We start from the raw sequence: 13,103 nt of genomic DNA, 5'->3' as shown, positions 1-13,103 counted from the left end.
TAAATTCATAGATTTAATAACTAAATGTCTGAATAGCTATGCAATATTGGAAAAGAGTCTCAAATGGAGTTACGTGGGTATTATTCATAATCTCTCATGAGATCTAAATTCACTACTTTCTAACACTCAGGTTATCTTAAATGCTCACATACAAGATATACTGTAGGTTCAGTGTCAAATAACAAAATTAAATGCCCAAACACATTACTCCTACCAACAGGGTCATCAAAACTGAAATTAAAAGGCATAGCTGGTCAAAAATTGGAATCTGCATGCTGTGTGAAATTCTGATCATTCAAAATTTGATTAGTCTTAAATTGGGATGGAAAAGTTGAAATATCAAATTTTTTCAGAACTTTACATGCTGTGAGAAATTTTGAATCTCCTCATCTGAGGTGAGTGGCCTAACCACTGGGCTGAAAGTGACAAGGAGGGTGACACTATCACTTCCTCCTCTGGTCATGTTGTCAAACTAGCCCAACAAATCTACGTGTTTCAGTAATGTCAAAACAAACAGTTTAGTTTCAACATTCCCAAAACACTTCAATTTTTTGGTTTTGGTCCAAACTATTTGGTCAACTCAGTATGAAGTTGAGAATAGTTTCGGGTTGATAGAAATGGCTTTTTTGGATGAATAAACTATTTGTTGAAAAAAAATTGCCCAGCTCTAGTTCCATATCTTTTGTCAGTCTGAGATACAAAGAACCTCTCCTTCGCCTCCTTTGGCATCTTCTGGGTTTTAATTCTAACACTGGAACTGTAGCAGTGTGTGCTCATTTTGTATTTTAGTTCAGTGGAAAAATCCATTGCTGATGCCATCCGATGTATAAAATTACTTTCCTCTTCATAAATCATTATTATTCATTTTCTATTTGAGAGACAACCTAACAATTTCTCTGAATACAAAAGAACTAATGGCATATTATAGGTTTGTTACTTTACTTATTAAACTAAGTCTAAAAGGTTCCATTAATTACATCTTTGTATTGTCCTGTTTACTTCCATGTTATTAAAGCCACTTGATTATCACATCTGTCTTGTTTTCTCTTTCCATATCAAAATATATGACTCACTTCCTTCTCATGTGTCATCTTTTTTCTCTAACCTGACTTCTGATAATTGTTAAATGTTTCTTTCCAGAGCCTGTTAAAAGAAAAGAAGTGAAGCCTCCAGAAGCCTTAAAGGAAAAGGGTAATGGCTCCTAGTCACATGTAAAAATGACCTATTCCCTTATTAAATATACAGTTGTTCACACTAACAAGTGCATTGTTGCTCAGTGCACACAATTCCTTTTAACCTTAAATTACAGATCTTCTGCGAAAAGTTACAAAAACGGCACCTTCTTATTTGTTAGATCTGAGCCCTTTGTGTTTCTGAAGTCACATGTGATTAAGAAATAAAAATAAGGTTTTACTATTTTTGACTCTTGTCTGATCTGCAGAGCTAGTGCACCTACTGGAGAGAGAGCTGGTGTCTGCTGCTTCTTATGCATCACTCACCAGCAGAATTGTTAACTAAATTCCAGTTACTGGCTAAATTCATTGACACCTGTGCAAGCCCCTGGAAGACAATGGGGGAGCTCAGGTGTACTAAGGGCATAGTTTATCCTATAGAATCTTTTCATGGTAAAATGGTCTGCTAGGAAAGAGCATAGTTTGCCTTTCAGATCCCAGACTGAACCCCTTGCTGAACTAAACTGAGTTTTGGATTCTTAACAAAACCCAATGCTAATCAACCCTTGTCTAGTTTGGTATTTTTTGTGAAACTGTTGCACAGCTCTAGATACTGTATAAAGGCATGATAATATAATTACCTCCCTGCTTCAATTTTTGCTGATAATTTTTTCAGAGCCTACAAAAGAAAAAGAGGTGAAGCCTTCAGTTCTTGTCAAAGAAAGAGGTAAAAATAGAATAATATGTAATAGAAAAATAGAAGTTCTAAATGACTAAGAGTCCATATTTAGAGATGGGATTTTCTAAAGCACCTGGAGAATTTGGTGCCCAACTCATTCTGGGCTTTTCAAAATCTCACCCTAGATTCTTAATTAATCACATGCTTCTGGAAATGATACTTAGTTGGTCCTAAAGTGATTGCCATATAACCTGCAGTCTACTTTAAAGGGTAGAAATAATAATCATGGAGTACTAGATGGTAGCGATAGAAAAGATCCACGAAATCATCTTAGTTCGAGTTTTGTTCTGTTTAAATGTCCCAGGCAATTAAGCTTCCACTGCTTACCCTCTGAAATTATTCCACAGTAAAAGATCTTGTTTACAACAGACTTTTTCCTTTAAAATTCTTACTGGCAAACATGTGTGTGGGGGGGAAGAATCTTAAAGAAGGCCTAATAGTCTACTCTTGGGGTTTTTTTCTATTCCCACCTGTTCCCTTTACTACATCATGTAATGTGCATGTTTAGATACTCCCTTTATTTCCTTTTCCCACTATTTTCTGTGCCTCCTTACATGTGATTGGAGATCCTATGCTACTCTATGCCTTGATCCCCTTTTAATCATATTTCCACCACTCCAGCTTCTCCTTCAAACCCCTCTGAAAAAATCCTCCTTCCACAAACCCTCTAAACCCTAGTGTTTCCCTTTAAAGAACAGTGTCACATAGAATAAAAGATTTTTAAAAGCCTATGAGCTTTTGATACATGAAACATCAACCAAAGCTACTGAATGAAATTATTGCTGTACCTGGTCCTTCATTCCTTCTCTTTCCATAATGTATACAAAATTGTCACTTTTTCAGGGGCCACAAGAAAACAAGCAATGAAGACTCCAGTTGTTGTCAAAGAAAAAGGTAAAAATTATTTTTCAAGTTATGCCATAACTGAGGCCCTGATCCTGAAATCAGATCCCACTCCCTTTGTGCAGACACAAGAGCCCCAGCCCTCAAAGGTATTTAGGTTCCTATCTCCCACTGAAATCAATGGAAGTTAAGCACCTAAATATGAATGCTTTATGGATCTGGGCCACGGACCCTTAAAATTGTGTGCTCTTTGGTACAAGGATTCTGTTTCTTATCTGTCTATTAAGTGACATGCACTTTCATGGGGTACCTACTAATAATATATAGATCTCACAACCAGAAAGTTATTATTGCTCATCATTTCCCCTTTCTTAATTTTACCCCATGTTCCTAGTTGCATTTGCCATTTCATATCACTTACCCAATATAAGCACCATACCATTGTCATGTACTGTGCCTTATATATAATGATCAGGATTTACCTTCAAATAAAGAGTACTTAAGGTACACACATCCTCTCAATAAAAAGATAAATAAAAGGGATTTTGTAGGCAGAGAAAATAGGAATTATAACTAATTGTGAGCTCTCAAGTTTATGTATTCATATTAAACTAGTTCAGGCAAGAATTAGATTTATATTTAGACACTAGGTGCATGTTGATTTTGACAGAGGATGTGGAAAAAGCTAATGTACTCAATGCTTTTTTTGCCTCTGTCTTCACGAACAAGGTCAGCTCCCAGACTACTGCACTGGGCAGCACAGAATGGGGAGGAGGTGACCAGCCCTCTGTGGAGAAAGAAGTGGTTCGGGACTATTTAGAAAAGCTGGATGAGCACAAGTCCATGGGGCCGGATGCGCTGCATCCGAGAGTGCTAAAGGAGTTGGTGGACGTGATTGCAGAGCCATTGGCCATTATCTTTGAAAACTTATGGCGATCCGGGGAAGTCCCGGATGACTGGAAAAAGGCTAATGTAGTGCCCATCTTTAAAAAAGGGAAGAAGGAGGATCCTGGGAACTACAGGCCAGTCAGCCTCACCTCAGTCCCTGGAAAAGTCATGGAGCAGGTCCTCAAGGAATCAATTCTGAAGCACTTAGAGGCGAGGAAAGTGATCAGGAACAGTCAGCATGGATTCACCAAGGGCAAGTCATGCCTGATTAAGTCTAATTGCCTTCTATGACGAGATAACTGGCTCTGTGGATGAGGGGAAAGCAGTGGACATGTTGTTCCTTGACTTTAGCAAAGCTTTTGACACGGTCTCCCACAGTATTCTTGCCAGCAAGTTAAAGAAGTATGGGCTGGATGAATGGACTGTAAGGTGGATAGAAAGTTGGCTAGATTGTCAGGCTCAACGGGTAGTGATCAATGGCTCCATGTCTAGATGGCAGCCGGTATCAAGTGGAGTGCCCCAAGGGTCGGTCCTGGGGCCGGTTTTGTTCAACATCTTCATAAATGATCTGGAGGATGGTGTGGATTGCACCCTCTGCAAGTTTGCAGATGACACTAAACTGGGAGGAGAGGTAGATACTCTGGAGGGTAGGGATAGGATACAGAGGGATGTAGACAAATTGGAGGATTAGGCCAAAAGAAATCTGATGAGGTTCAACAAGGACAAGTGCAGAGTCCTGCACTTAGGACGGAAGAATCCCATGCACCGCTACAGACTAGGGACCGAATGGCTTGGCAGCAGTTCTGCAGAAAAGGAGCTAGGGGTTACAGTGGATGAGAAGCCTGATATGAGTCAACAGTGTGCCCTTGTTGCCAAGAAGGCCAATGGCATTTTGGGCTGTATACGTAGGGGCATTGCCAGCAGATCCAGGGACATGATCGTTCCCCTCTATTCAACATTGGTGAGGCCTCATCTGGAGTACTGTGTCCAGTTTTGAGCCCCACACTACAAGGAGGATGTGGAAAAATTGTAAAGAGTCCAGCGGAGGGCAACAAAAATGATTAGGGGTCTGGAACACATGAGTTATGAGGAGAGGCTGAGGGAACTGGGATTGTTTAGTCTGCAGAAGAGAAGAATGAGGGGGGATTTGATAGCTGCTTTCAACTACCTCAAAGGGGGTTCCGAAGAGGATGGCTCTAGACTGTTCTCAGTGATAGCTGATGACAGAACAAGGAGTAATGGTCTCAAGTTGCAGTGGGGGAGGTTTAGATTGGATATTAGGAAAAACTTTTTCACTAGGAGGGTGGTGAAACACTGGAATGCGTTACCTAGGGAGGTGGTGGAATCTCCTTCCTTAGATATTTTTAAGGTCAGGCTTGACAAAGCCCTGGCTGGGATGATTTAGTTGGGGATTGGTCCTGCTTTGAGCAGGGGGTTGGACTAGATGACCTCCTGAGGTCCCTTCTAACCCTGATATTCTATGATTCTATGATTAAAGATCACTTATTAAAAAAGCAGTATCTCAGATTAAATGGGTAAATACTTTAAGAGCAGATAATAAGTAATAGCTTAGCAATGTAATAACAGTCAATTGAAACAAAGATACAGAGGTCATTCTTTGAAACTGCCAATTGCCTTAATACTGCTTCAGAAAACTAAATAGCATTCCCTCCTAATCGCTGGGTACTCTGTAGGGGATACTGCAAATTATGAGGTAATGTTTTCTCTGGCAAAGTTTATGAAAGGCAAGATATGTACATTTTTAAGGGCAATCATTCTACATAATATATGTAGGTAATACTTAGAATAATAGGAGAGCAAGCTATTACTCCACACACTGATTCTGATGTCATTCAAAAACAACATGAAAGTTAGGTGATGTGTAGGGCCCTATCAAATTCACAGTCTATTTTGGTCAATTTCACGATCTTAGGATTTTAAAAATTGCAAATTTCATGATTTCAGCTATTTAAATATGAAATTTAACTGTGTTGTACTTGTAGTGGTCCTGACCCAGTAAGGGGTTTGCGGGGGGAGTTTCAAGGTTATTATAAGAGGGTTTCAGTACTGCTACCATTACTTCTGTGCTGCTGCTGGCAGCGGTGCTCCCTTCAGAGCTGGGCAGCCGGAGAGCAGCGGCTGCTGGTTGGACGCCCAGCTCTGAAGGCAGAGACACCGCCAGCAGCAGCGCAGAAATAGGGGTGGCATGATATGGGATTGCCACCCTTACTTCTGTGCTGCTGTTGGTAGGGCACCACCTTCAGAGCTGGGCGGCCAGCCAACAGGTGCTCCTCTGCGGCCGCCCAACTCTGAAGGCAGCGCAGAAGTAAGGGTGGCAATACTGTACCCTCCTAAAATAACCTTCCAACCCCCTTGCAACTCCCTTTTGGCTCAGGATTCCCAATTTGAGAAACACTGGTCTCCCCCATGAAATCTGTATAGTGTAGGGTAAAAGCACACAAAAGACCAGATTTCACAGGGGGAGACCAGATTTCATGGTCCGTGATGCATTTTTCAGGGCAGTGAATTTGGTAGGGCCCTAGTGATGTGTAATGACAAAAGGCACCAGGGCTTAAATAGTCTCAAACTATTTTACACAGAATTAAAACCTAGCAAAGAGAAATGGTCTTGAATTATCATCCCCCAGATACATGACAAGAAAAGAACAAAGGGGGATGTTCTTCATTGCATCAGTCCATTGGTCTGCTCTTGGCAGAAGTGAGTTAGAATTAAAAATGTATTGTTTTTTAAAAAAGGCAAGTCTGATGTAGCATATTGTGCCTAAGATATTTGAACTGTTACTTTCTGCTTCTGCTCTTGTAAGGCTGTGAATGCTGTGGGAATCCATTATATGGATCTAGCAGCATTTGACATGTCCCGAATGTTTGCCTTCAAGTGATCAGCCCTCCATAAATACTTCAGATCTGATCTTTGGATATTTGTTTGTTTTTTTCTATGTAAGTAATAATAAAGGAAATGCCTATACAAGAGCTGTAGGTGTCCTGACAATTAATCTAACATCATAAAACACCCCGAAGATTCAAGTAGAAATAAACTAACTCCATTTCATCAGCTAGCAGTGAATCACTTACAAAACAAAGCTCCTTCAAACCACCCATGGCTTAATTTGGCCTATTTCAAAGTCAGACTAAGGGGCATTTGAATACTCCAGGCCCCACTGACTTTTCCTGGAGTTGCTTATGTTCATCACCTTTGAAAATCAGATCCATGGCATGCTACACAGTTCACAGAAGCCAGAGTATTTGGTCAGACTATTATATGCATAGGATAAAATCTTGGCCCCATTGAAGTCAATGGAATTTTTGCTAGAATTTCACCCATAATATATATCATTGGAAAGCATCAGTTATGTCTTCAATGAACCCTCACAGAACATAGATCTAGTTACTACCTGGGTCAGGGTTATACAGGAGGTCAGACTACATGATCACAGTCATCCCTTCTGGCCTTGGAATCTCTGTTTTTTTCCTCCCTGCAGTAGGTAGGTGAAAGAGGAAATATTTTTGTTAAATCATAGCCAAATTTTGCAATCAGTCAAGAGTCATGAATGTGAGACTTACAGTATGGTGGATGCAAAATCTGAAAATGAAGGAAACACCTTATTCAAAACACCTGTTCAGTGTGCAATGGCAAGCAACATTGAAAACAAAATGTTACCAGAATAGGACAGAAAATATTGCTGAAAATGTTACATATTATTAAAATATCATAGTATAAGTATCCCCTTGATTAATATGTTCAGTTCTGATCACCATATATTCCAAAAGAAGATATAGCAGATGTAAAAGGGCACAAAGGTGGTCAACTAATGATCAGAGGCATGTAAAGACTGCCATGTGAAAGTGTAAGATTGTTTAAAGAGAAGACAAGGAAGGGGAGAAATGAGAAACATGAAATCAGTGGTAAAGTAGAAATAAATTGGGTGCTGTTACTAACCTTTCCTTTAATACAAGAACAAGAGAACACCTATAATTAAATTGAAAGGCAGCTTATGAAACTGATTATTTATGTATTACATGAAAAGTATTATTTTTAATCTCTGAAACTCCTCTTCCACAAGAGATAAGGGTTAAGATCTTAGTAGGATTCAAAAAAAAAAAAGCGTTAAATACATTTATGTCAATGAGCACATTGATAGTTATATTAGAAAAAATGAAAAAACGGAAGATACAAATCCTCATGCTTCAGGACACAACGCAACCACTAACTGCCTTAGGCAAGGCCTAAGCTAGAAAAGAATTGTCAAGGTAGCTGTACCGGTATTGCTGAGCCGCCAAACCATCCTAGTACAGATGCAGTTTACACTGACAAGAGTACACTTTTGGTGGTATAGCTTATACCAATTCCCTGAGTGAAATAAGCTATGCTGGCAAGAATATGTATGCTGGTATAACTGCTTCTAAATTAGGGCTTTTGCCCATGTGAAAAATAGTCATCAAATGAATCACATACTCTACCAGACATTAGAGTACCAACAAATGTTTCTTAGTGTAGACCTGGCCTAAGAATAGGGAGAAACTTCCTGTATGGGAAGGTTAATCTGTGATTGCAAATTATGGGCTTTCTTGCACCATCCTCGGAAGTCTTTGCTACTGGTCACTGTGAGACATGCATGACTAGGTGCACTGCTGGTCTGATCTGGTATGCTAGTGATCATTTGCTTATGCTAATGTAATAAATACAGCATTTCCCCTACAGTTATGTGGAAATATTATAATTATCACGAGTAATAATAAGAGCTAGTTGGAAAATGGAATTATTTCCCACAGAAATTCCTGCTGGAAAAAATCCTCTTGAAACGTGTTGAATAAAAAATTAGAATTTTTTAAGTGAAATAAAAATTTTCATTTTAATTTTGACTTCAAATGCCATTTTTAATCACAAAGTTTGGGATTTAAAGTATTTATGGCTCCTCCCCTTTTTTAAAACTGTCCCTCTTTTTTCTTTTGGAAAAGCAGTAATTAAGCAACAGTAGACTCAATTTCACAAAAAGTAATACTTTCAGCCTTGTTTTTGTTCTCTTTATTATAGAGCAATATGTTACTTGTCTTTTACTGGTTTGCTGGGAGTTATTAGCTGCTTTTGTTATTTTAACAGAAATTTGCTTTGTCTTACCCCAACTTAAGTCTTGTTAGTGAATGGTGAATAGTGAATTTAACACAATGTACCAAAAAAGGAATGGCCACATTTCAAGTCTGCCAAACTTGCAACCCAAACATCATCTTTAACAAAAACAAATGATGTGCAGTAATATTCTATACACTTGGGCCAGAAAGATTCCCATTTACCATTGCAGAAGCATGCGTGTTTTGGATCATTACTATAGAGCGCTGCACTTTTTTTTTTTTTTTTTTTTAAAAAAGCAACTTTAAAGAAAAGTAGGGCAGAGCTGCATATATATAAACCCTCTCCTTTGGAGCTAGTCCTTCTGCTGTTGAAGGCAATTGCAAACCTCCCATTTGACTTCATTGGGAACAGGCTCAGGTTGTATATGTTATGCAGTGAAGCAACCCAAACAGATGAGATGAAAAACAGTCACGTTCCACAAAAAAAAAGGAGTACTTGTGGCACTTTAGAGACTAACAAAGCTTATGCTCAAATAAATTTGTTAGTCTCTAAGGTGCCACAAATACTCCTTTTCTTTTTGCGGATACAGACTAACACGGCTGCTACTCTGAAACCAGTTCCAGCCACCCAAGTTTATGAGAAGGTAAATCTTATTCATGATGTCTTTAAAGATTGGGATTCAGTTCAATTGCTTCAGGTTCCTAAAAGTTGCTTCTGTTTTTGCTGTTCTGTGTGACAGAGTTCATAAATCATTTTTATCCTCTGGAATTCATATATAAGCAGTGCTTTCAAAAGCAAATGGAACTAACCCAGTGATGCTGAATGGGTATGGCAGGACATTGACATTTTGTCAGAAAAGTGTAACCTCAGTGTGTAAAATGGTTTTAAGCATCCATATGCAATGCTGTGTATCATTAGCTCTTTCTTTCTTAACATGAAAAGTGACATGTAACACAGAACATACAAACAGGGTTTGAGAAAAGTCTTCGTAAGAGAAAATTGTTCCAGTGAGTTTGTGGGCCCATTGCCCTGTGGGAAACCAGGAAGAGAAGTTTCCATTTACTCCTACTGATGTTCTTTCAGTCAGAGTGACAGTATTCAATAAACAGGGAACTCTTTTAATAGATAATGTCATTACAACCAAAGGAACATCATGGTTTGTGTAGCATTATGTCACATTAGATAGAAGATATCTAGTTCAGCGTGTTAAGCACATTAGATGTAAGTGACTTCAATATGCGTACCTTTGCTAAATTAAACTAATGATTGCAATATGGTGGTTGATTTCATATAGCGTATTAAACTGCATTATGTAATCCAGAATAATAAAGCATTACCAGATATTGCAGTAAGACAAATGTGTATGGTACATAGATATTGCCACACCAGATCAGACCATTGGTCCATCAAATCCAGCAGCCTGTCTGACAGCTGCCCATACCAGATGCTTGGCGGAAACAGCAGCTACTTCAGTGCTCAGATATTAAAGTGATAGGGTCCATAAAAGTACCTAGATAGAGATATATATATTAGAAGGTGTAAAATTCCCATTATTGCAGTCAACATCCAGCTGCGAGAAACTTTGAATATATCTTTAAAGAAAAAGAACAAGATTAGAAAGCATCCCTTTATATAGCTAGAGACTATAATAACCTCAAAAAAGAAAAAAAGGAGCATATTGAATTTTTAAGTTCCAAAAAAGTGTTGGCTCACACAAGTATAAAAAGAAAGGCAAAGAATATGTGAATTACAAATTGTATGTTAGTACTTTGATCTTCTCTTACTCTCCTCTGCAAAAAAAAAAAAAAAAAAAAGGATTCAAAACAAACAAACAACTCATGTAAAAAGAAAAGGAGGACTTGTGGCACCTTAGAGACTAACCAATTAATCTGAGCATAAGCTTTCGTGAGCTACAGCTCACTTCATCGGATGCGTTCAGTGGAAAATACAGTGGGGAGATTTATATACATAGAGAACATGGAACAATGGGTGTTATCATACACACTGTAACAAGAGTGATCAGTTAAGGTGAGCTATTACCAGCAGGAGAGCGGGGCGGGGGGGAACCTTTTGTAGTGACAATCAAGGTGGGCCATTTCCAGCAGTTGACAAGAACGTCTGAGGAACAGTGGGGGGTGGGGATAAACATGGGGAAATAGTTTTACTTTGTGTAATGACACATCCACTCCCAGTCTCTCTATTCAAGCCTAAGTTAATTGTATCCAGTTTGCAAATTAATTCCAATTCAGCAGTTTCTCGTTGGGGTCTGTTTTTGAAGTTTTTTTGTTAAAGTATTGCCACTTTTAGGTCTGTAATCGAGTGACCAGAGAGATTGAAGTGTTCTCCAACTGGTTTTTGAATGTTATAATTCTTGACATCTGATTTGTGTCCATTTATTCTTTTACGTAGAGACTGTCCAGTTTGACCAATGTACATGGCAGAGGGGCATTGCTGGCACATGATGGCATATATCACATTGGTAGATGTGCAGGTGAATGAGCCTCTGATGGTGTGGCTGTTGCGATTAGGCCCTATTATGGTGTCCCCTGAATAGATATGTGGGCACAGTTGGCAATGGGCTTTGTTGCAAGGATAGGTTCCTAGGTTAGTGGTTCTATTGTGTGGTGTGTGGTTGCTGGTGAGTATTTGCTTCATTTTGGGGGGCTGTCTGTAAGCAACGACTGACCTGTCTCCCAAGATCTGTGAGAGTGATGGGTCGTCCTTCAGGATAGGTTGTAGATCCTTGATGATGCATTGGAGAGGTTTTAGTTGAGGGCTGAAGGTGATGGCTAGTGGCGTTCTGTTATTTTCTTTGTTGGGCCTGTCCTGTAGTAGGTGACTTCTGGGTACTCTTCTGGCTCTGTCAATCTGTTTCTTCACTTCAGCAGGTGGGTATTGTAATTGTAAGAATGCTTGATAGAGATCTTGTCGGTGTTTGTCTCTGTCTGAGGGGTTGGAGCAAATGCGGTTGTATCGTAGAGCTTGGCTGTAGACAATGGATCGTTTGGTGTAGTCTGGATGAAAGCTGGAGGCATGTAGGTAGGAATAGCGGTTAGCAGGTTTCTGGTATAGGGTGGTGTTTATGTGACCATCACTTATTAGCACCGTAGTGTCCAGGAAGTGGATCTCTTGTGTGGACTGGTCCAGGCTGAGGTTGATGGTGGGATGGAAATTGTTGAAATCATGGTGGAATTCCTCAAGGGTTTCTTTTCCATGGGTCCAGATGATGAAGATGTCATCAGTGTAGCACAAGTAGAGTAGGGACATTAGGGGACGAGAGCTGTGGAAGCGTTGTTCTTAGTCAGCCATAAAAATGTTGGCATACTGTGGGGCTCATAGTAGTGCCGCTGATTTGAAGGTATACATTGTCCCCAAATGTGAAATAGTTATGGGTGAGGACAAAGTCACAAAGTTCAGCCATCAGGTTTGCCGTGACATTATCGGGGATACTGTTCCTGACGGCTTGTAGTCCATCTTTATGTGGAATGTTGGTGTAGAGGGCTTCTACATCCAGAGTGGCCACGATGGTGTTTTCAGGAAGATCACCGATGGATTGTAGTTTCCTCAGGAAGTCAGTGGTGTCTCGAAGATAGCTGGGAATGCTGGTTGCGTAGGGCCTGAGGGAGTGTACATAGCCAGACAATCCTGCTGTCAGGGTGCCAATGCCTGAGATGATGGGGCGCCCAGGATTTCCAGGTTTATGGATCTTGGGTAGTAGATAGAATACCCCTGGTTGGGGTTCCAGGGGTGTGTCTGTGCGGATTTGTTCTTGTGCTTTTTCAGGGAGTTTCTTGAGCAAATGCTGTAGTTTCTTTTGGTAACCCTCAGTGGGATCAGAGGGTAATGGCTTGTAGAAAGTGGTGTTGGAGAGCTGCCTAGCAGCTTCTTGTTCATAATCCAACCTATTCATGATGATGACAGCACCTCCTTTGTCAGCCTTTTTGATTATGGTGTCAGAGTTGTTTCTGAGGCTGTGGATGGCATTGTGTTATGCACAGCTGAGGTTATGGGGCAAGTGATGCTGCTTTTCCACAATTTCAGCCCGTGCATGTCGGTGGAAGCACTGTATGTAGAAGTCCAGTCTGTTGTTTCGACCTTCAGGAGGAGTCCACCCAGAATCCTTCTTTTTGTAGTCTTGGTAGGAAGCTCTCTGTGGGTTAGTATGTTGTTCAGAGGTTTGTTGGAAATATTCCTTGAGTCGGGGGTGTCGAAAATAGGATTCTAGGTCACCACAGAACTGTATCATGTTCGTGGGGGTGGAGGGGCAGAAGGAGAGGCCCTGAGGTAGGACAGATTCTTCTTCTGGGCTAAGAGTATAGTTGGATAGATTAACAATATTGCTGGGTGGGTTAAGGGAACCACTATTGTGGCCC

The 13,103-nt window shown here is 40.1% G+C and overlaps 1 protein-coding gene across 38 annotated transcripts in view; it reads left to right on the top strand.

Annotated features, from left to right (window-relative positions):
• Positions 1 to 13,103, top strand: part of TRDN (triadin) — a 312,608-nt gene that overhangs the window by 234,025 nt on the left and 65,480 nt on the right. For all 38 annotated transcript variants that reach the window (XM_075126696.1, XM_075126709.1, XM_075126708.1 and 35 more), the window contains 3 exons: positions 1,141 to 1,191; positions 1,849 to 1,899; positions 2,755 to 2,805. In XM_075126696.1, the coding sequence (XP_074982797.1) occupies positions 1,141 to 1,191; positions 1,849 to 1,899; positions 2,755 to 2,805 (153 nt within the window). The remainder of the gene's footprint in view (positions 1 to 1,140; positions 1,192 to 1,848; positions 1,900 to 2,754; positions 2,806 to 13,103) is intronic.

The sequence above is a fragment of the Caretta caretta genome, chromosome 3 (assembly GCF_965140235.1).
Source record: "Caretta caretta isolate rCarCar2 chromosome 3, rCarCar1.hap1, whole genome shotgun sequence".
Taxonomy (NCBI): domain Eukaryota; kingdom Metazoa; phylum Chordata; order Testudines; family Cheloniidae; genus Caretta; species Caretta caretta.
This window is presented reverse-complemented; position numbering and strand designations above follow the sequence as displayed.